General features: G+C 37.7%; 1 protein-coding gene and 1 long non-coding RNA gene across 2 annotated transcripts; one reads left to right on the top strand and one right to left on the bottom strand.

The window, feature by feature from the left end:
* The first annotated feature begins 315 nt into the window (after positions 1–315).
* Positions 316–2182, top strand: LOC138327534 (uncharacterized protein MCAP_0864-like). Its single transcript, XM_069273702.1, has 2 exons — positions 316–530; positions 1065–2182. Exons 1-2 carry the CDS (start codon positions 434–436, stop codon positions 2096–2098), a joined length of 1131 nt encoding a protein of 376 aa, XP_069129803.1. The 5' UTR covers positions 316–433; the 3' UTR covers positions 2099–2182.
* A 15224-nt stretch (positions 2183–17406) lies between these two features.
* On the bottom strand, positions 17407–20279 carry LOC138327533 (uncharacterized). Its single transcript, XR_011209064.1, has 3 exons — positions 20150–20279; positions 18469–18776; positions 17407–17975 (listed from the first exon to the last, which is right to left on the bottom strand). It is a non-coding gene; the product is annotated as an uncharacterized lncRNA (long non-coding RNA).
* Between the last annotated feature and the right edge of the window lie 2744 nt (positions 20280–23023).

The following is a 23023-nucleotide window of genomic DNA, read 5'->3' on the forward strand; positions in this document are numbered from 1 at the left end:
TAATACAAGAAAATTTTGACTTCTCAGAGGAGTACATCCTTAAATCGACACGTCGCGAGCGTCATTTTTTATGTTTGATGACCGCGTGTTACGTTTTTCATCGCCATTGCGGTAATTGAGCCTACTTTCGTTTTCGCTAAAGATAAAACATAAATGAAAGCCGCATTTACGTATTTTTCAATGGTATAATTCGTTTTCTCGTACCTTGTTATGTTCGTTTTGATATTGAGGTTTACAATGTTTGTTCGAATATATCTACCGCATACGAGGCATTGAAGGAGAAATTAATTATACTGTATTAATTTAGACATAATTTTCTTTCATTTGCAATTCTTTGTTCGAAACTAAAACATGTGGCTCTCATGACGCAACGACCTAGAAAACGCTGATAGGCCCGATCGTGACCTTGAGACGTAAGCGAGCGTAAACAATCATGGCAGACTCGCACATGTGCCGCGACGAAATGTTACAGCTGTCCGGCTGGGACACTCAAATACTGAACGATTTGATAGAAAAACGACCTCAATCTGGTAGGTATAATAAATTCAGAAGATGTTCTTTGTATTACATATGCCTAAAAGTGCTGTCGCTTCCATTCCCGGCTATCAATGCCTCAGTATAGGTTGGGAGAATTTCAGAATTTGATTGACATATGGGCGTGTCCCGTTTACGGGTTTTTGTTGTCGTAATTTCTTTGCGGTATTTGTCAGTAGATTTATTCTTTCTCTCTTTCTTTATTTATATTTTGCACTAAAAATAAATCCCTTGAACTAGCAAAGTGAAATACTTTGGAACATATTATTTTAATATCAAATATTAAAAGATATACTGTAGGTCTACAGTACTGATATTATTGTGTGTAAAGGTACACGTGTGTTAGTGTAGTGGGCGTGTCCTTCACGGATATATTTGTTGTCGTCTAGCTTTTCAGTCACAATAAAAAGTCTGTAAATAATTTAATACCATTTCAAATGTAATCAGAATTGATTTTAAATATTTTAGGCCTATACATGGATATATTTGTATATAAATATTGTTGATCAATTGTTTTGAATTACTTCCAGGTAACACATGTATTACATCAGTCATAACTGTGCAGTATGCGCTTTTGTACACAGAAATACAAGAGAGGGGAATGCCAGTTACTGCTTCCTTGGAAGCTTGTCTTCGTGCAGCAAACCCAGGGTTTGACCCTCCTAAGAAATGGTCCAACGTAACAAGATCCGTTCTTAATAACATTAAAAAAGGTGTCAAACTTCAGGATATTGTGTTCAAAATAAATGAAAAGAGTGAAAATAATTTTAATGGACCGGCATGCCAGAATATTGGCATAACCAAAGATGTCATTTTAGGAAGTCATGCGCCATGTCACTTCACATTAACAAATGCATGTGTCCACGAATTGGCAATTTTTCAACAAAAATATGGAAATTGTTGGCATGACCTTAGAAACTGGATAAACAGATTACTGCCTGTCGACTCAAAAAAATTAACAACAGACAAAATACGTTACATCACAAAGAAAATCAAGGACACATATCAAGATAAAATGAAAAATAGACAAAAATTTGACTTAGAAATGTTTAAAGACACATTATTCTTTAAATACATCAATTCTATTCGACCTCAAACCAACGTCCACGTAAGTGATGAAAAAGTGAAAAATAAAAAACTGTCTTCTATTTGCAAAAAACTTGTAAATGATCAGAGGGATTTACACCAAGTAAATGAAAATTTAAATTTTGAAAATGCTGTCCTTAGAGATACTATTCAACAGGAAAGAGATCATGTCAATAGATTAGAGGCAACCCTGGAGGAAAACAATGATAATATTGAAAAATTACAAATAATTAAAGAAAAACATCAAACATTGAAAAGAGACAATGTGGATCTAAAACAGCAACTGACAAGTCTCAAAAAAGAAAATTACACAAAGAGATTGAATCGGCAGAAAAAAATGTTGAATCAAAAACAGGAGAAAATGTACGGAAAAGAAATAAAGTGGAAAAGTAAAGTGAAAAATTTGAAAAAGAAAGTAAAGAACCTGGATAAACATCTTGAAGACTTGAGAATTCTTTATAAGAAAAAAAACTCATAAACAGGCCAATAAAATGTCGTACATAACATCAAAAAACCTTAAGCTAAAGGAAGAAAATTTGAAGAAAAGTGTTGATTTTGAGGAAAAAAACCAGGAAGTGATAACATTAAACAACAAGAGATCCCAGAGGGATCTTGGCGCCCACCTAAGAACGATCTTTGTCTGACAAAGGAAAGAGGGATCTTTTCTCTGCTTTTACTACATATTACTAAACAAGAAATTTGAGAAAGATCCTTGACTACTTTCTGAGATATATTACAGTAACAAACTTCAATTATCAAAATCCAAGATGGCTACCTGTCGGTCATCTTGTTCACCGAACAGTCCTAAAATGCAAAATGCACAACTAGACCCCTAGAAGAACCTGCACATACAATTTGAGACAGATCCTTTCAGTACATTCTTAGACATAGCGGAAAAAAACTTCAATTGTCAAAATCCAAGATGGCGTCTTGTCGGCCATCTTGGACACCGATCGATACCAAAATGCAATATGCATAACCAGGGACCTTGGGGAACCTGCACATGAAATTTGAGACAGATCCCTTCAGTATTTTCTAAGTAATAGTGGTAACAAGCTTCAATTCTCAAAATCCAAGATGGCGGCCTGTCGGCCATCTTGTTCATCGATCGCTCCCAAAATGCAATATGCACAACTAGGGCTCTAGGGGAACCTGTACATGAAATTTGAGAAGAATTCTTTTGGCACTTTCTGAGAAATAGCGGTAACAAAATTTAACTATCAAAATCCAAGATGGCGGCCTTTCGGCCATCTTGTTCATCAATCAGTCCCAAAATGCAATATGCACAACTAAGCCCCTAGGGAAACCTGCACATGCAATTTGAGACAGATCCCTTCAGTGCTTTCTGAGAAATAGCTGTAACAAACTTCAATTGTCAAAATCCAAGATGGCGGCCTCTCGGCCATCTTGTTCACCGATCAGTCCCAAAATGCAATATGCACAACTAGGGCTCTAGGGGAACTTACATGTGAAATTTGAGAAAGATCCCTTCAGTACATTCTGAGAAATAGCGGTAACAAACTTTAACTATAAAAATCCAAGATGGCTGCCTGGCGGCCATTTTGTTGACCGATTGGTCCCAAAATACAATATGCACAACTAGGGCCCTAGGTGAACCTCCATATAAAATTTGAGGAACATCACTTCAGTACTTTCTGAGAAATAGCGGTAACAAAATTTAACTATCAAAATCCAAGATGGCGGCCTGTCGGCCATCTTGTTCATCAATCAGTCCCAAAATGCAATATGCACAACTAAGCCCCTAGGGAAACCTGCACATGCAATTTGAGACAGATCCCTTCAGTGCTTTCTGAGAAATAGCTGTAACAAACTTCAATTGTCAAAATCCAAGATGGCGGCCTGTCGGCCATCTTGTTCACCGATCAGTCCCAAAATGCAATATGCACAACTAGGGCTCTAGGGGAACCTGTACATGAAATTTGAGAAGAATTCTTTTGGTACTTTCTGAGAAATAGCGGTAACAAACTTTAGACTATCAAAATCCAAGATGGCGGCCTGTCGGCCATCTTGTTAACCGATTGGTCTCAAAATGCAATATGCACAACTAGGCCCCTAGGGGAACTTACATGTGAAATTTGAGAAAGATCCCTTCAGTACATTCTGAGAAATAGCGGTAACAAACTTTAACTATCAAAATCCAAGATGGCTGCCTGGCGGCCATTTTGTTGACCGATTGGTCCCAAAATACAATATGCACAACTAGGGCCCTAGGTGAACCTCCATATAAAATTTGAGGAACATCACTTCAGTACTTTCTGAGAAATAGCGGTAACAAGAATTGTTAACGGACGGAAGGACGGACGGACGGAAGGACGGACGACGGACCACGGACGACGGACCACGGACAAAAAGCGATTTGAATAGCCCACCATCTGTTGACATTAAACAAAAATCTACTTAAATTAAATGAACAAATTAATATTTCAAAAGATGATAATAAATATGTTCCAACAATGGAAAATAATAGATATACAGATGATGTCCGTTCCTGCGTTATGGAGTTGCATGGATTGGATATACCAACAAATAAAATTTCAAATGTAATTAAATCTGTGAGCAACTCTATGTTTCATCGTGAGTGTCGTGTACCTTCTAGAACAACAGTGCAAAATATTTGTGATGAAAGCCATGTTGTTGCTAAACAACACGTCAGTGAAGTTTTAAGTTCTGTAAAAAATTATGATATATTTTCAGATGGAACAGGAAGAGACGGAAAAAAAGTTCTGAACGCGGGAATTCACACTCAAGATTCAACATTAGTATTTGGGTTTAAGGCTGTGGCGCGCGAGGACAGTGAAACTGTCGCACATGTAATTAAAGATTATATTTCAGAGTCTGCGGATATAATCCATACTTCAGTTAGTTCTTTACTTTCATCATTGGCCGCTATGATGTCAGATAGATCCAGTGTAATGAAGAAAGCTAATCAAATATTAGATGAATGGCGAACAGAACAATTACAATCTAGAGACTCGGATGCTAAATTTGCCAGGTTTAATAGTTCTTCAGAGCCCCCTGCTGTTAGACTAATTAGAACAGCTTCTGAAATCTTAGGGCCTAGGGGGATGAAAAAAATGGATGTCGTCAGCAATGGCTTGCAAATATGTCACTGAAAAATAAAAATAGTAAAATTATCGGGGTAATCGTTTCAATAATATTTTCACTGGTGCTGTCTCCATCCTTTATCATTCGTCAGATATTAAAGATTTTTTAGGCAACTATATGGAGACACCAAATTTAAAATTACAATCTGTAATGTTAGATATTTCTTCTTCTGAGGTATTGTCTCAAGTTGCTGCTCTGGCACTTGCATCTATTGTTATTGCAGAGCCTTTTTGGGATTTAATCAATAGTGATGAACATTATTTAGATTTATACAAATATATTGGCCCTTTACACCAAAAACTGAAATTGTGGTCTGAATCAGCGGATGAATTGCTAAAAGATAATATTGAACCAATTTTTGAAAAGTATCCACATAATTCAGACCAATATGTTAGAATTTCCCAAAAATGTAAGACATTTCCAGATATAAAAGAAATTTTACAATGTATATGCACTAGTTTGATGAAAGTTGTCGAAAGGCAGCTTAAAGATCAGCTTCCTTCTGGAATTTTTGGAGAAGCCGCAAACATAGAGGAAAGACAGAGAACAATCCAGAGTAAACTGACAAATATTCCTTCAGAAAATTTATTTGGTGATTTAGACTCTAGTATGAAAAGAAAGCCTAATGCTACTTTGAGACACCATAGCTCTGTTACAATGTTTAAAAGGAATCACACTTCTGCTTGGTTAAAGAAAAAGTCAGTGGCATCAAGAAAATTAGTTTTACTTCAGGCAAGGAAAAAATCTAAACTTTTGAAATTAAAAGAACAATTGTATGAAAAACAGGTGATAGAGGACAGGAAAAACATGCTCAAGGAAACAAAACAGAAAAAATGAAAGCACAACAAAAAATCCAACAAGAAAAGAATAAAATTGAGCGCAGTGTTCGAGGAATGGGTGGGGTTGTATGATCTAGAAATGAGATAGATAGTCTTATTAATACTAGTAAAACAATCAAAACAAAAAAAGAAAGACTCAGATATCAACTGCTATTTTGTAAGCATTTTTTAGATATACAAGTATCTGCATATGATTATTCAATGAATAGAACTGTTGTTCATATGAAAGAGACTCTTGTTGGCCTATTAAATCTTGACAAAGAAAAAACTGTTGAAACAGGTACATGGGTAGCCATTTCCTATGAAGATGACTGGTACCCTGGTGAAGTGTTAAGTATTGAGGATAGTGATGTTTACAAAGTCAAGTTTTTGGCTAGGAAAAAGAAAGGTGCAGTTACATTTATTTGGCCAGAAATTGATGATGTTCAATTTGTAGAAAAAAAGTTTGTTGTATTTTCAAATTTTGACATCCTCCCTTCTCCGGGTTTAAGGTTCTGGATCATTCCTGATGTTGATGAAATAAATTTGAAGCACAGACAATTTGTTGCAAAATATTTCTCTTAATATTTTAAATAAGTGAAAGAAAATTGTTTACAGTACAAGTTTAACTCATGAACTACATAAAATGGTATTAACTTTACAAGCACACAAAATTTTATACAGATCTGTACAGGAATTTTGAAGTTATATAAATTACGCATATTAATTAGGTAGATTTTGTTGATTATTTGGGTTTGGACATAGTTCTGAACAATAAAATTCAAATAATGCACTGAAATTATGATAAATTTATTTCTGTGTACTAATATCATACAAAGGTATTAACTTTACGAGCACACAAAATTTTATACTGATCTGTTGAGAAATTTTGAAGTTATATCAATTTCGCATATTAATTAGGTAGATTTTGTCGATTTTTTGGGTTTTGACAGAATTCTGAACAATAAAATTCAAATTATGCACTAAAAATATGATATATCCATATTTCACTGTCCTAATATCATAAAATGTTATTACTTTTACAAGCACACAAAATTTCATACAAATCAGTTGAGAAATTTTGAAGTTACATCAATTATGCATATTAATTAGATGGACTTTGCAATATTTTCAGCTTGGACGCGGTAAATAATTGCTCATGGAGCATACTTTACGTTCATGTATTTTTTCTATTTTTAGAATAAATAAGTTTATGTTTGAGAGACTTATTGACCAAAGTTTGTTAAATGTTTGATTTGATGTTTTGGATAATTTCTCATGAAAATAAAGATTTTATGAGAGTTTGAAAAGTGGGTTTTGTTCCTTTTTCACCTAATATAATCGAAATTGTCCGAAAAATTGTCATATTTTCCGAACTTCAAATACTGATAACTTTTGATGTATAAAAGATATTTAAAAAATTTAAAAAATGCACTGCTCAGTTCAATGTACACTTTCATTATATACTAAAAAATAGACAGCAATTATTCTTTAAAAAATTCATGTGGCATACTTATTGCAAGTATGATTTGTTTGTTTATTTGATTTATTAACGTCCTATTAACAGCTATGGTCATGTAAGGACGGCTTCCCATGTATGCGGTGTGTTGCGTGTATGTTGTGCGAGGTGAGTGTACTGGGAGACTGCGGTATGTTCGTGTTGTGTCTTCTTGTATAGTGGAACTGTTGCCCTTTTTATAGTGCTATATCACTGAAGCATGCCGCCGAAGACACCAAGCAACACACCCCACCCGGTCACATTTTACTGACAACGGGCAAACCAGTCGTCCCACTCCCTGTATGCTGAACGCTAAGCAGGAGCAGAAACTACCACTTTTATAGACTTTGGTGTGTCTCGGCCAGGGGACAGAACCCATAGCCTTCCTCACAAGGGCGAACGCTCAACTCAAGGCAAAAAGTGAGGCGGTGCCAAGGGAGGCATTAGGAAAGATAAAGTCAGTTAGGAAGAAGAGAAAAGATAAGATCCTAAATTTAGTCGCCTTTTACGATCATGCAATAGGGGCAGCAGGTACAATTCTATTGCCCTACCTGCAGGGCCTAAAGTGTATACTTTTGCCACAGTATCGATTGTGTAGCATGGGTATACGTATCTGTTATTGTTTTTATTAGTCGACATACTGTGTTTGTACCTTTGAGGACCCCCGGATGCAAACTTTCTGTGACGTCATGCCATCTTTTCTTAAATATCCTATAAGCGTTCAATAACAAACTTTTTTCTTGCTCCTCTGAGGGACATGAGAGGGCGTTTATTGCCTTGTTCATTCATACATGTATGAACAGCATGATCCTCGCACAGACAATTGGGTGTTTGCTTCATGTGGCTCCACTGGGATATCAGACCAACAGATGACAGGATGACAGGATATCACGAGCCCTACAGTGCGTCCGCATATTCCTCATAAGGAATTTATTGGGGCCGTAAAAGGACAAATAATGACCCCACATAAATATGTCTCAGTGATCTGAGAGTCGTCAGATATTGCTGACACAGGTCAACAATCTGATCAGCTGAGACGGAGCCGTTGGTTTCATTACCCTCGATCTGGAGAAGTGGATGAATCGCCACATATGATTCATCCTGCCGCCAACTTCTAGCTACCGAAATAACGAGTGAAAATGACGCCAGGGATAAACACATTGTGATGATCTATCCTGTTTACATGAGATGAACCAACAACAGCTATTCAAAAACATCATAAATCATTTTTTCAAAACATTCCTGAAATACGAGACTTACATAATTCATCTACGTTCACACATTCCCGAAAGGGAGTTTTTGATTTGATGCCTTTCATTTGAAACCAATATTTTGATATCATTACATGGTAACTTGCCTAAAGTAGGCAATTTAGCAGAACCAACTCATCCTTAGTAAATTACATGTTGATTTTATCAACATCTCTGAAGGGTTGTATAAAATAAGAAAGAGACAAGGTTCAGTTTTTCTTCTTTTTGCGTTGTCTGAGAGTATACAACATTTATATCATAATCGGTAAATAGGTATTTTTTTCATTTTCATCACATAGATTTTCCTGTGTATGTGTTATCCAGAAAGTTGGTCTCCGCAACAGCCATCGACTATCCAATATTTTCGACCTGAGTGGATGTTGAATAGCGCGGTGGATTAGACGTTATGGTCACAGACATAACGTCTTGCAATGCTTACTCTGGCATTTCATCAATAACATATTGTGTCATGGATGACAAATTATCCAATCCATCATAATGCCTCCCTTGGCACCGCCTCACTTTTGGCCTTGAGTTGAGCGTTCGCCCCTGTGAGGAAGGCTCTGTGTTTTGTCCCCTGGCCGAGACGCACCATAATCTATTAAAGTGGTAGTTTCTGCTCCTGCTTGGCGCTCAGCATACAGGGAGTGAGACGACTGGTTCGCCCGTTGTCAGTATAATGTTTCGGGTGGGGTGAGTTGGCGTCTTCGGCGGCATGTTTCAGTGATATTGCACCATAAAAAGGACAACAATATTCCACTATACATGAAAACAATTATGACAATGAGATCGAAATTTGCAAATGAATTCAAAATTTCCATCAATTTCTAAAATAGTATATTAACAAGGAACAAAGCCAATTCTGAAATGTAAGCTTGATATAATACAAGTGTTGTGGGCTATTTAACAAACAACATAAAGGTGTGAAGCCTTGTTTGATCACTTTAACGCCATATTAACAGCCACGGTCATGGAAGGACGGCTTCCCATATATGCAGTGTGTATGAAGTGTGCGATGCGTGTTTTGGGTTGGGAGACTGCAATATGTTCGTGTTGTGTCTTCTTGAATAGCGAAGCTATTGCCCTTTTTATAGTGCTTTATCACCGAAACATGCCGCCGAAGACACCAAGCAACAAATTCCTACAGGTCACATTATATACTGACAACGGCCGAACTAGTCGTCCCACTGCCTTTATGCTGAGCACTAAGCAGGAGCAGAAACTATCATTTTTATTGACTATGATGTGTCTCGGCCAGGATATAGAACCAAAAGCCTTCTTCACAAGGGCGAGCGCTCAACCGATGGCCAGTGAGGTGGTGTCAAGGGAGACGTTTGGAGTAAGAAAAGATAAGTTCCTAAATTTAGTCGCCTTTTACGATCCTGCAATAGGGGCAGCAGGTACAATTCTAACGCCCTACCTACAGATCAGTCTTCTGACTCTTCTGATAATGTTTTCTTGTACTTTATCCTGTATTTTAAGGAATATTTCCATGGTTACCAGTTATGAAGGTAGGATTGCTAGTGATTATGCCATGTACATGATATTTGACTCATTTTTGTATGCATTTCTATTGCTAAGTCTGAACTACATGTGGTTACACATTCACGACCTCCGAAATATTCAGTTCTGTAATAACCGCTGCAGAAAAGCAGATGTTTATTGAAACACTCTCTAATTATAAAGTTTCCAGTGAACGCTGTAAAACCTGGGTGTGCACAATAAATAGGGACGGTTATGGCGTCATCCGGCTGATGTTTCAAAATCACAGACGGCGCGTTACTGTTCAACGTCTGCAATATTTCCTTCAAAATGATTGTATGCCATTATCCCCTCAGTTGCACGTGTCACATATTTGTCAGAACAAGTTATGTGTTAAAATCAAGCACTTGTCCCTGGAACCGTACAAGGTCAACAGTGATAGGAAGCAATGTAATTTAGGCAAGGTTTTTACAGGGCATCGTGGGTTTGCTAACTGTGTTTTAGAGTTTAGAGAGTGCTGAGTAAAAGTGTTCATGATTTTATTATTGTTCAAGTTCAATGATTTGACACACCATAGTTGATTGCATATGTTAGTGTTCTTTCTGTTAAAGTTTATGTTCAGTGATTTTTTTATGTTTACACCATACTTATGTGTGGTAGCTTGAGCGGGGGTGCTCTGTGCAAATAGAGATTGTGTTCGAATCTTACGTTTACATTTCTTTAATTTACCGAAGTGTCGTGATGTATTTTGTACTGAGCAGTGCGCTTTCCCAGAGCATGGTACCTATCGATGCGATCCCTTTTAGCCATTTCTTTCCAAAAGGTATTTGAGACCAATTGACTTACTCAAGGTAAGGGCTGATTTTTCATTACCTACACTATCTGACTGTACTGCTGAGTGACTCAGTCCGTCAAAATTTCTTCCCCACAGCGGCCCGGCAAGTAGGGCGTTAGAATTGTACCTGCTGCCCCTATTGCATGATCGTAAAAGGCGACTAAATTTAGGATCTTATATTTTCTCTTCTTCCTAAATGACTTTATCTTTCCTAATGCCTCCCGTGGCACCACCTCACTTTTGGCCTTGATTGAGCGTTCGCACCTGTGAGGAAGGCTATGGGTTCTGTCCCCAAGCCAAGACACACCAAAGTCTATAAAAGTGGTAGTTTCTGCTCCTGTTTAACGCTCAGCATACAGGGAGTAGGAGGACTGGTTTGCCCGTTGTCAGTATAATGTGACCGGGAGGGTTGTGTTGCTTGGTGTCTTCGGCGGCATGCTTCAGTGCTGTTGCACTATAAAAAGGGCAACAGTTCCACTATACAGGAAGACACAACATGAATATACCGCAGTCTCCAAAAACACGCAAAACATACACGCAACACACCGCATATGACGTTAATTAATCAAACAAACAAACAAATCTTCCCCACAGGGCGCTTTTTGTTACGTATGTGAAAGCACGATGGTTCAGACTTTTTGTTTTGTTTGTTGTTTGGTATCTTATTAAGTGTTGCAATGGACAGGCTGTTATTTATTACTGTTTGTACTTTAAGCTCATCCTCTCTGTTTAGGTCCAAATGCTGACCATATGGCAAATGTCATGTGTTGTACAGGGGAAAATGAGCCACACAGACGACAGAGTTTGCACGGCAGTTGGTGTGTTAACCGCTTAAGCATTGCATAATAGTTCGCAAAGCTGTCTGTCAGCCCTGCAGGTAGGGCGTTAGAATTGTACCTGCTGCCCCTATTGCATGATCGTAAGAAGCGCCTAAATTTAGGATCTTATCTTTTCTCTTCTTCCTAACTGACTTTACCTTTCCTACCGCCTCACATTTGGCCTTGAGTTGAGCGTTCGCCCTTGTGAGGAAGGCTCTGGGTCCTGTCCCCTGGCCGAGACACACCAAAGACTGTAAAAGTGGTAGTTTCTGCTCCTGTTTAGCGCTCAGCATACAGGGAGCGGGACGCCCGTTGTCAGTATAATGTGACCGGGTTGTGTGTGTTGCTTGGTGTCTTCGGTGGCATGCTTCAGTGATATAGCACTATAAAAGGGCAACAGTTCCTTTATACAAGAAGACACAACATGAATATACCGCAGTCTCCCAAAACATGCACCTCGCACAACATACACGCAACACACCGCATACATGGAAGGCCGTCCTTACATGACCGTAGCTGTTAATAGGACGTTAATTAATCAAACAAGCAAACAAACAAAAATGAACATTCGCCCCTGTGAGGAAGGCTCTGGGTTCTGTCCCCTGGCCGAGATACACCAAAGTCTATAATAGTAGTAGTTTCTCCTACTGCTTTGCGCTTAGCAAACATCGAGATGGACGACTAGTTCACCCGTTGTCAGTATAATGTGACCGGGTTGTGTGTGTTGCTTGGTGTCTTCGGCGGCATGCTTCAGTAGTTTAGCACTATAAAAAAGGTAACCGTTCCACTATACATGAAGATACATGGGGAGACCATCCTTACATGACCCTGGCTGTTAATAGGACGTTAAAATAATCAAACAAACAAGGCATGAGTTGTTCCACTATACAAGAAACAACAGGAATTTACAGATATACTGTAATCTCCAAAAACATGCACCTTGCGCACTATATACACGCAATACACCGCACCCATGGGAGGTCGTCCTTATGTGACTGTCTTTGACTGGCTGTTAATAGGACGTTAATTAAGCAAACAAACATGTTTGTTTGTATGATTAATTAACGTCCTATTAACAGCTATGGTCATGTAAGGACGGCCTCCCATGTATGTGGTGTGTTGCGTGTATTGTTGTGCGAGGTGCGTGTTATGGGAGACTGCGGTATATTCATGTTGTGTCTTCTTGTATAGTGGAACTGTTGCCCTTTTTAAAGTGCTATATCACTGAAGCATGCCGCCGAAGACACCAAGCAACACACCCCACCCGGTCACATTATACTGACAACGGGCGAACCAGTCGTCCCACTCCCGGTATGCTGAGCGCTAAGCAGAAGCAGAAACTACCATTTTTATAGACTTTGGTGTGTCTCGGCCAGGGGACAGAACCCAGAGCCTTCCTCACAGGGGCGAACGCTCAACTCAAGGCCAAACGTGAGGCGGTGCCAAGGGAGGCATTAAGAAAGATAAAGTCAGTTAGGAAGAAGAGAAAAGATAAGATCCTAAATTTAGTCGCCTTTTACGATCATGCAATATGGGCAGCAGGTACAATTCTAACGCCCTACCTGCAGGTCCAAATCAAACATGTACCTAAACAAATGTTTGACTACGGTGAATACATGTAGTGGGATAGATCTACATTAAAGATGATACGAATCCATGCACATGATGAAAAGTGTAAGCTGTATATGTGTTATATATTAGTAGTGTAACTAACAATGTCCATGTTGACTCCTGACTAGCGCTCGAACAAAAACGCGTAGTTTGGCTTTTGTAGATAAAATTAAAATTGTGTTAAGTAAGCAATGTTTGAAGTTTGTGTTAGTTTAACTTAAGAAAAATTTATGACGAACATTTTCAACAAAATTAAAATTTAAGTTCACGTGGCGGTTCGTTAACGACAGCGGGTCAAAGATCACTGTCAAAATGGCAGAAATTGCGTAAGAAGGAACCAGTTCTCGAACACTCCATCATGAAAAAAATAAACATTGTATTTATGACAACTTTTCTTCCTATTCAGGTCTATTTAGATCTCTATTTCTCAAAACAACAAATCCACAACCTGTTCATTTTCGACACAATTTAAGTCAACTATTTCGTGGGTAATGCACCGGAAAGCAAGGGTTTTAATTTTAAAGAGGTAAGAATGGAACACAAAATTGAGAAAAAAACCACGTTGCTTTCGTTATTCATGAAAAAAAACATGTTGCAAGTGTCATAATACACACAGTAACTAACCACCACATACAATCACAAGCTAATAGAAATCAGAAAATGGCCAGAAGAAAAAGCTGGCATTCTAAAAGAACGAGAAGGGAAATGATAACCCCGTTCAAGCTAAACAGAAAACGATCCAGGGAGCTATCCATAGAGCATCCGTCTCTACTACCTGCGTTGAATGATGTTGAAGAGGAAAGTCAGCCAAGCCTTTCTTCAATCACGTAGAAGCCGTAGATATCGGTAATCAAGGTTCAACTGTGGTAGGCAAGCTTAGACCTCTGCAATATAAAGTTTGTTTGTTTGTTTGTTTGATTTATTTACGTCCTATTAACAGCTATGGTCATGTAAGGACGGCCTTCCATGTATGTGGTGTGTTGCGTGTGTGTTGTGCGAGGTGAGTGTACTGGGAGACTGCGGTATGTTCGTGTTGTGTCTTCTTGTATAGTGGAACTGTTGCCCTTTTTATAGTGCTATATCACTGAAGCATGCCGCCGAAGACACCAAGCAACACACCCCACCCGGTCACATTATACTGACAACGGGCGAACCAGTCGTCCCACTCCCTGTATGCTGAACGCTAAGCAGGAGCAGAAACTACCACTTTTATAGACTTTGGTGTGTCTCGGCCAGGGGACAGAACCCAGAGCCTTCCTCACAGGGGCGAACGCTCAACTCAAGGCCAAAAGTGAGGCGGTGCCAAGGGAGGCATTAGGAAAGATGAAGTCAGTTAGGAAGAAGAGAAAAGATAAGATCCTAAATTTAGTCGCCTTTTACGATCATGCAATAGGGGCAGCAGGTACAATTCTAAATGACTTTACACAGGACATTGATAACATAAGCAATACCAATAACAATGAAAACAAATAGTCTCACTACAGTCGCTATCCACACTATGCCAAGCATTTGCATAACACGCATGTGCTCAGCCCAAATTTGGGGTCCATATAGTGAAGAAATTTAGTCTGTCCTACAGTTAAAGGTCAATGTGAACACTGCCAACTTGAAACTTCTTTGATTAAGATGTACACAGAAATAGTGGCACGGGCGGAAACGGGCCAGCAGTGGGGGCAATAAACAAGAGTATTGTGCTGCCTGGCTACCTTGAAATTCAAGATGGGCCCGTCCAATGTGCATTTATATTTGACGTGCATGAATATAAAATCAATGATCCGGTCATACATACAGAGAACTTTTAGTAGGTAGTCCTAGTACAAAAATGACCGAGCTTAAAGCTTCTATGCTTGAAAACCAGAGGTTTGTATAAGAGTGCATAAAGTTGTTTGTAAACGGCCTGTTGTTACCGTGGAAATTGATTTGGCATATAACAACAGGTTCCAAGCTGGATTTGAGGCCGCCTCGGCGTCCTTTTCCCCACTTGTGGAACAGGAAACCAAGTGCAAACTGACACTAGCTATTGAGACAGTTTGCCTCATGTGTGCGCTGCCGCATTAGACTAGAACTTGCACGCATTCAACAAAGCTGTACTGGTGAACTGTTCATATCAAGATCCCAGTTTGATTATTTTAACGTCCTATTAACAGCGAGGGTCATTTAAGGACGGCCTCCCATGTATGAAGTGTGTAGCGTGTGCGAGGTGCGTGTTTTTGTGAGACTGTAGTATGTTCGTGTTGTGTCTTCTTGTATAGTAGAACTGTTGTCCTTTTTATAGTGCTATATCACTGGAGCATGCCTCCGAAGACACATACCCCACCCGGTCTCATTATACTGACAACGGGCGAACCAGTGATCCCACTCATTGTTTGCTGAGCGCTAAGCAGGATCAGAAACTACTAATATTATAGACTTTGGTGTGTCTCGGACATGAAAAAGAACAGAGAGCCTTCCTCACAGGGGCGATCGCTCAACTCCAAGCCAAGTGAGGCGGTGCCAAGGGATGCATTAGAAAACAGTTGCTCTGCAGGTAGGGCTTTAGAATTGTACCTGCTGCCCCTATTGCATAATCGTAAAAGGCGACTAAATTTTAGGATCTTATCTTTTCTCTTCTTCCTTACTTACTTTCCAAATGCCATCATTGGCATCGCCTCACTTTTGGCCTTGAGATGAGCGTTCGCCCCTGTGAGGAAGGCTTTGGGTTCCGTCCTCTGGCCGAGACACACCTAAGTAAAAAAAGTAGTAGTTTCTTCTCCTGCTTAGCGCTCAGCATACAGGGAGTGGGACCGGCTGGGGTGTGTTTGATGTCTTCGGCGGCATGCTTCAGTGATATAGCACTATAAAAAGGGCAGCAGTTCCACTATACAAGAAGACACAACACGAATATACTGTAGTCTCCAGGTGAGGGTACCCAAATTGTGACAGTACCCAGATTGTGACAGTTTTCACTAAAATGATTCTAACACGCCAAAAGAGTGCATTCAAATAAAATAAATGTCTAAGACACCATAAACGGTGTTGTTGGCGTTATTTTTTCATTGAAACCTAGTTGATCACTAGTGCTGTATCGCGATAGGCTGCCTGGAAAATGGGCGAGTCTTGCGATATTGTTGGCTTCTGCACTTCGTCGCCCATACGACAGCAAGTTTTTCACATTAAAATCATTACATACGTTATCCATGGTGAATCAAAAAGAAATTCGAGACCTCTAAAATATTTATTACACTCATAATTTGACGGCATGTCGTTGTACAATACCTGTGTCAGGTAATTGTTCTGTAAAAAGTCAGGAAATCATAGTCGTCCGCCATCTTTCATAAGTTGGCAATGGAAGTAACCCAAGTGCGCATGCCGGAAATGGTACCCGATCGGTGCGTGCATTAGTTTTAGAAACAGGTGCCTGATTTTTTTTAATTTATCCGGAAATTTATTATGGGGTTCAGTTTGTTATGAAGTAGAATAAGAACATCTTATAAGTCACAAATCTTATAGTTTAACAATTACATATTTTTAGATAGATACAAAAAATATTACTACAAAAATGTGGAATTTTATTCCTGTATATCTGCCAATATAATTATTGAACCGTATCAAACACCCATATGATTCCTGATGTTGACAATAAATTACATATATGTTGATTATTATCTGTTTGTTACTGTATATCATAAAATTAATTGGAATGGTGGCTTCTGTTATGGTAAAATTGATATATATATTTTAAGAAAATGTACAAAACATGACATGTGAGTTTACTTTTTGTTTTAAATTAGTTATTTATAAGTTGTTGCTTTTTTATATTATTTAACAACGGATGTTGTTAATAGATGGTCTATTTCTAAAGCACAGGGACTGGCATTTACAGTTTTTTTTTTTTTTTTTAATATTTAACAATTTATGTTGGTTATTTTTAAGAACAGTGACTTGTATTTCTAAAGCTCAGCATTTTAAAGTTACCCATAAAATTTGTACATGCATTTAAAAAGCTGTTTCAAAACGTTTACAGGTAATTAAACAGTGTTTTAGGAAAACTGAAGTGTTTTCTAAATGCAGGAATATGTGTCCAAACTGGCAGAGAGCGTAAAACTAAAGTGGCTGTAAGTCATAATATCTTAGGACAGTTGGCCACTCTCATAGTTGTGTTAATAAAGTCTTCTTTGCTGAAATGAATTTGATTCAATTCATTATATCAAAATTACATGTACTAGTACACTACTGTACTTCAGATTTCATGCAGTTAGGGTTTTTTGTTTTACACCATGAACAGTCAATGCTATTTAACAATTTGTTAGGTTTTCTTAACTGATAACAGCCAAAAGTACCTTGAGAAATAAAACACAGATACACTGCATAAAACATGTACACAAACATTTATTAAGAAACACATTTTATTAAAACAGTTTAAAACAGAAACCATGTCAGTCGACCGCAAAATTCTAGAAACAAGAAGATCTTGAAAATATTGTCAAGGATTTCAAGCCAGAATGATGATCATTAATTAACAAAGCATTATTTTTTAAAACCACAGGCATTGACTTTTTTACAATCCAAATGACATTCACTTGTGTAAATAGTGTCCTTTGTACTTTATCTCATTTTAAGTATTGTATTGGTGAATATCTACCGAATGTCAACAAATAGAAAAGTTAATGAATCCATTTCGAGATCTTTAGACTAAGCCTGAATACATATTATAAAATGTTGATGAGACAGGCTTTGAAAAGGACGCTCATGTCCTAAGACAAAGTCTATGTAGCAGACAGGAGGCAGGCACATTCCAAAGTTGCAGTTACTTCACACCATACAACAGCAAAAACCCGGTATCTGTATTTCTGTAGATGGTCATGTTTTACATCCCATGATGGTCATTCCCAAGTGACATGTACAGGGATGGCATACGTTTCTCAGATTTCCTCAGTGCTGTCAAAATACGATAAAAAAATTAGTGAAGAATAAGGCTAATTTACAGCATGATTCTCATGTTATAATTAATTAATACATGTAATGGGTTTGTTAAAATTATACAATAAGAAATATAACAGATGGCAGAGTTATATCACATCAGCGGAATTAAAATTATCATAGGATGCATAAATTTCAGGCATAAATTTTTGTTCAAGTAAACAGCATTTGTCTTATACACACACATACATGTATATATAACCGATGCCAAATTTCGCCTGAGAAGGCAGAAAGGCCTAGCTTCGAAGTCTAGATTTTTGTCTTTTTATATATACATTTGTATGCTAATATAGCAAAAGGAATGACATAGTTATATGCTAATATTAGCACTATCTAAAATTGTTTAATTATAATTTAGCTACAAATACAATTAGCTTTCATATTGTCTGTATATAGTAAATACGGAATGAAATATTAACTGAAGTCAATTTTGATATGTCATTGTACCTACACTGGTTTGGCTTAAACAAATCTTTTCCCGTGACTAGAAATTCCACATAATTGGCTTTTTGGGATGTCCAATCATAAATGGATATATGTAGTACAGCTTCCCCTTCATACGATCCACATTCCTCAACCTCTAGATGTTACACTCTTCATTCCACTGAAGAATGCTGTCTCTGATTTAACAATCAGCCTATGTCACACCAGATCCTCTCTGTCATTCTTGTAGTCTGTTTGTGATGGGTCATCCTTTGGTAAACCAAGGGTTAATACCAAAGAGGTAAGCAGATTTATTGGTGCCCACCATTGGCGCATCTGTTTAAGGAAAACAATCAAGAGTACTAATAACAGGTGATCATGACAAAAACAAATTTCCAACTTCAGCATCCGTACGTTAGAAACATTATTTAAATGCATTTTCTGAAATAATGATATACCAATAAAATTATTAAAAATTAACAACTACTGTTGCTCATGAAGCTATAGATAAGTGTTGTTGTTATAAATACCGTTAATCAGTTACAAATATAATACCCAAAGGCTTGAAACAACACTTGTACACTGTCATCATCGATACAGACAAGGGATCTGATCACTTACGATCTGTACATCCCTGGACTATCTCATAGTAAAATTGTAACATCAAAGCCACACAGTTGACCACAGTGTACCGTTATACGGCTCTTTTGATGTTCATCAAAGGACTGAATTGCCTATTCTATTCTGTTATTTCCAGTTTTACTATGAGATAGTCCATGGGTGTAGAGATTGTAAGTGATCGGAACCCCTTGGGTATCAAGGATGGTACACAGTATAAACAAAGATTGACCACTTATTTATCTATACCCTCACTTGATGCAGTCATGTGTGAAACAGGTAAAAAAAATAACAAGGGCCAAGAACCTGTTCGACAAATATATGGTTTCTTTACTATGTATCTGACAGGAAGGGTATATATTTGATAAATGAGGGATATTCAACGAATAGCAGTTCAATTAAGCTACATTTTTGTATCTGGGGTTTCGTTATTCAGATTGCATTTGTACAAAGAAAATGTATATAGGGGTACGGTCGAGACTCCATATCTGGGGTTTTGTTACATACATTATATAGGGGCACGGTTGAGACTATACAAGCAGTTCTACGAATGGAGTGGTATAATATTTGAGGAATGCAAGTTAGATTTTGAGGGGGTTATACTGTAATTAATTGACAAAAATATTAAAAGTATATTTTACCTTAAATATACCATGCATGATTATCAATTAAAAATTTACACACTATTGAATGTGCTTGTAAAAATCTAAGAAAAACGGTACCTCATCCATCATATATATATCACATTTTCATACTTTGCTAATGCTAACATTGATGGAGTAATTACCTTGCATTCTTGTTTGATTTTTTTCAACAAATATTTATTAGAAATCGTAAGATGAAAATAGATCATCAGTAGTTATTTCTCTTAGCAGTGACAGAATATATTCGCTCTGTTCGCGTTGGAAGTGTAGAAGTGCACTAATTCCGCACCTTGCTTATCTATCGGCATATCGCCTTATTGATTGTTGTTAATTTATCACCGTACTTGTTGTGCATCTTATTTATGATTGGTACAATGTTTAAAAGGCAAGAAACATGTCAAAATTTTGCACAATAGCAAAAGTTATACTTGTATTTTACATACTCACTTCTACCTTACTCAAACATGTTGATATTACGTCTTAATTAGCCACAATCGATCGTGTCACAATCTGGGTACTCGCACCTGCTGCAAACTGGAGCCATGATGTGATGACGTCACGGCGCGTTCGAATAGGAGCACGTGAGCGATCAATCGCTAGATCGGACATAATAAAAACACTACGATATCTTCTTGTTGGAAAGGTAAAAGATACAGGCATTAGCCATTGAGCTAGATCGCATTTAACGAAAAACCATGAAAATTGTCACAACACGAATATACTGTAGTCTCCCCAGACACGTACCTCTCGAACTCACCATCTAAGGCACCCAATCTCACGATCTACGGCAACCAAACGCCTAGCCAAACATAGCTGCGCCTTCTACCACATCCACATTCCCAGGAAAGGATGTTTCAATGACGAGGTGATAGTAGATCTTGAGTTCGAGGCCCGGATAGGGCACGAGTCAATAAATTGTAATGATTTGGTAAGGATGTATTCTTCTGAGGTTTCAGTCCCGTTGAAGTCTCGTTTCGACAAAGATCAAAGAAGTTATGAGATTTTCAAATACAATTTATCAATATCTGTAGCAAGTTTCCAGATGCAAATTTTGTCAAAAAATTACATTTGTATTTTCAGTAGATTTTTTTTTATACAGGGATTTTAAGAAATGGTCCATTTGGCGGCCATTTTGAAAATGTGCCTTTTTTCGCTTTGAGTAGAGTCAAAGTTTTACCACTTTTTGCTTAAATTGCTTTTACTTAAATCATCACTGCGCCAGTATTTTTAGCTGTATCGAGCTAATTTTTGCTGTAAATCTTTACTAGGTTCGTGGTAATTAAAATATTGAGCATTGATGCGTGAAATTATACGCTTTTGTCACTTTATTTTTACATTGAATAGTAATTTGAGCACTTTTATTTTTTACTCTAAAATAATGAAAAATAACAAATATTCAAATGGGGCAAAAAAGTAAGCACACGGACCCCCCATTTTTCTGCCTAATTTAGAAAGACAAACCCATTCCCTATTGATATGCAAAATATTAACAAAAGTTTAATACCAGAACTTTTTCTATAAATGGTTAAATTTGGCAAAAATGGCTGAAAATGGTGTATTTTGTTGCTCAAAATTAAGGGGTAGGGGTAGCATATGTTGTTATTCTCAGAAAAAAATATGAGTCTTATTAATCAAAACTGGTATATTTTTAAAGAAGACTACTAGAAAATAAATTCTACAAACATCCATAAATATCACACACCTGATTTGGAAATTATGGCTCTAATCTCTCGTGTGTATGGTCAAAACGGCAAAATTCCCATAAAATCCAAGATTTTGTCAACTAGGTCTCTGAGTGACAATAGCTCAAAAACGAGCACACGGACATATGTTTTTTCTTCCATTTTCTTTTATGGTATGAACTCATATTTCCAAAAATCTATATGAGAAAAAAAGTTTAAAACAAGAAAATTTTGACTTCTCAGAGGAGTACATCCTTAAATTGTGTTTCTTTGATATTTAATATTTACTGAACACAATTTATCATATAAATTAATATATCTATGTGTTGTTGATTCAAAGATTTAATTTCCAATTTCCCCAGTGATCATGTCAGCATATCGAACCGACTATCACTTCGGTCATAGAAACATCCTTTTTTGGGGATGTGGATGTGGCGCAGTGGTAGAAGGCGCAGGTATGTTTTGCTAGGCGATTGGGTGCCGTAGATCGTGAGTTCGAGGCCCGAATAGGGCACGAGTCAATAGATTGTCATGCTTTGTTAAATTGTGTTTCTTTGATATTTTATATATATACTTGCTATATTTATAACGTTAATTTTCCTCCAGGACACTGGCAGTATGCCAGGGATATATCCCCGGTCTCTTTCTCCATAAAAATCCACAATTCGTAGAAAGGAGTTTTCAGAAAAGTTTGTTCACGCTGTGTTGGTTTCACATTACTTTTGAAGAGACAGAAACGATCATCGCCCGATAAAGCACTGAATGCCAACTTCTCAACAAGGCTATCATTGAAAAGTTAACTTTTCTTCTGTCGTAATCGGAACGTTTGCATATCAGAAAATTGAAAATATCATACAAAGAACAGCTTGGAATGTCTGAAAGATCATTGGAAAATCCAGGGGTAGAAAATGGACTTAAGAGCTGTCAATCTCTCTTTTATGTTGACACACTTAGTCAGATAAGGGTCGGAAGACAACTTTCGCCAAAAGAAGCAATTGTGACTTCTTATACCCAGTTACCGTGTTGCTACGTGAACGTAAATATTCTCTTTATTGGCACACTCATTTGGTCAAAGTTTTCACTCATGATGTTAGTGGTTTTCGTACAACGTTTGGTGGCAAGTTCGTATATCGCGGGTACTCGTAAAATGTCCGAGTGTCACGTGACATAGTAACGTAAACATTTTGGCGGCGGCTTGACGCTTGTTTGTTTGACAGTACCTCTACATAAGTGGAGCCAGATTCAACTTGAGAATTATCAGTAGCATTATATATTGTGGTATACGCATATAGACATTCTATCATCGCCCATTCGTGACCAGTCCAGCGAGTGATCATAGGTAACTAGTAATCCTATTTTCATGCACCGGTTCACTTTAAGAGAATAGATAAGATCCTTACTTAAGTTGCCTTTTACGATCATGCAATAGGGGCAGCGGGAACACTTCTAACGCCCTACTTGCAAGGCCAACTCTTACCCTTGAAATGAACTAGCAACATTTGTGAGAATGATCACTCCTGATTTAAAGCGGGTGCTGACAATGCAAGTTAAAATTATTAAAATGATTTTTTTAAAATAAGTATACTCGTTGTTCAAGAATCGTTTATGAGACATTCCCCGGTTGAGGACAGCCATTTTT

The sequence above is a fragment of the Argopecten irradians genome, chromosome 7 (genome assembly GCF_041381155.1).
Source record: "Argopecten irradians isolate NY chromosome 7, Ai_NY, whole genome shotgun sequence".
In the NCBI taxonomy this organism is placed as follows: domain Eukaryota; kingdom Metazoa; phylum Mollusca; class Bivalvia; order Pectinida; family Pectinidae; genus Argopecten; species Argopecten irradians.

Excerpts from the sequence above, each read along its gene's own strand:
- LOC138327534 (XM_069273702.1), top strand. The coding sequence starts at position 434 with ATGGCAGACTCGCACATGTGCCGCGACGAAATGTTACAGCTGTCCGGC. Across the intron at positions 531-1,064 it reads AGAAAAACGACCTCAATCTG|GTAACACATGTATTACATCA; the intron begins GTAGGTATAATA and ends AATTACTTCCAG.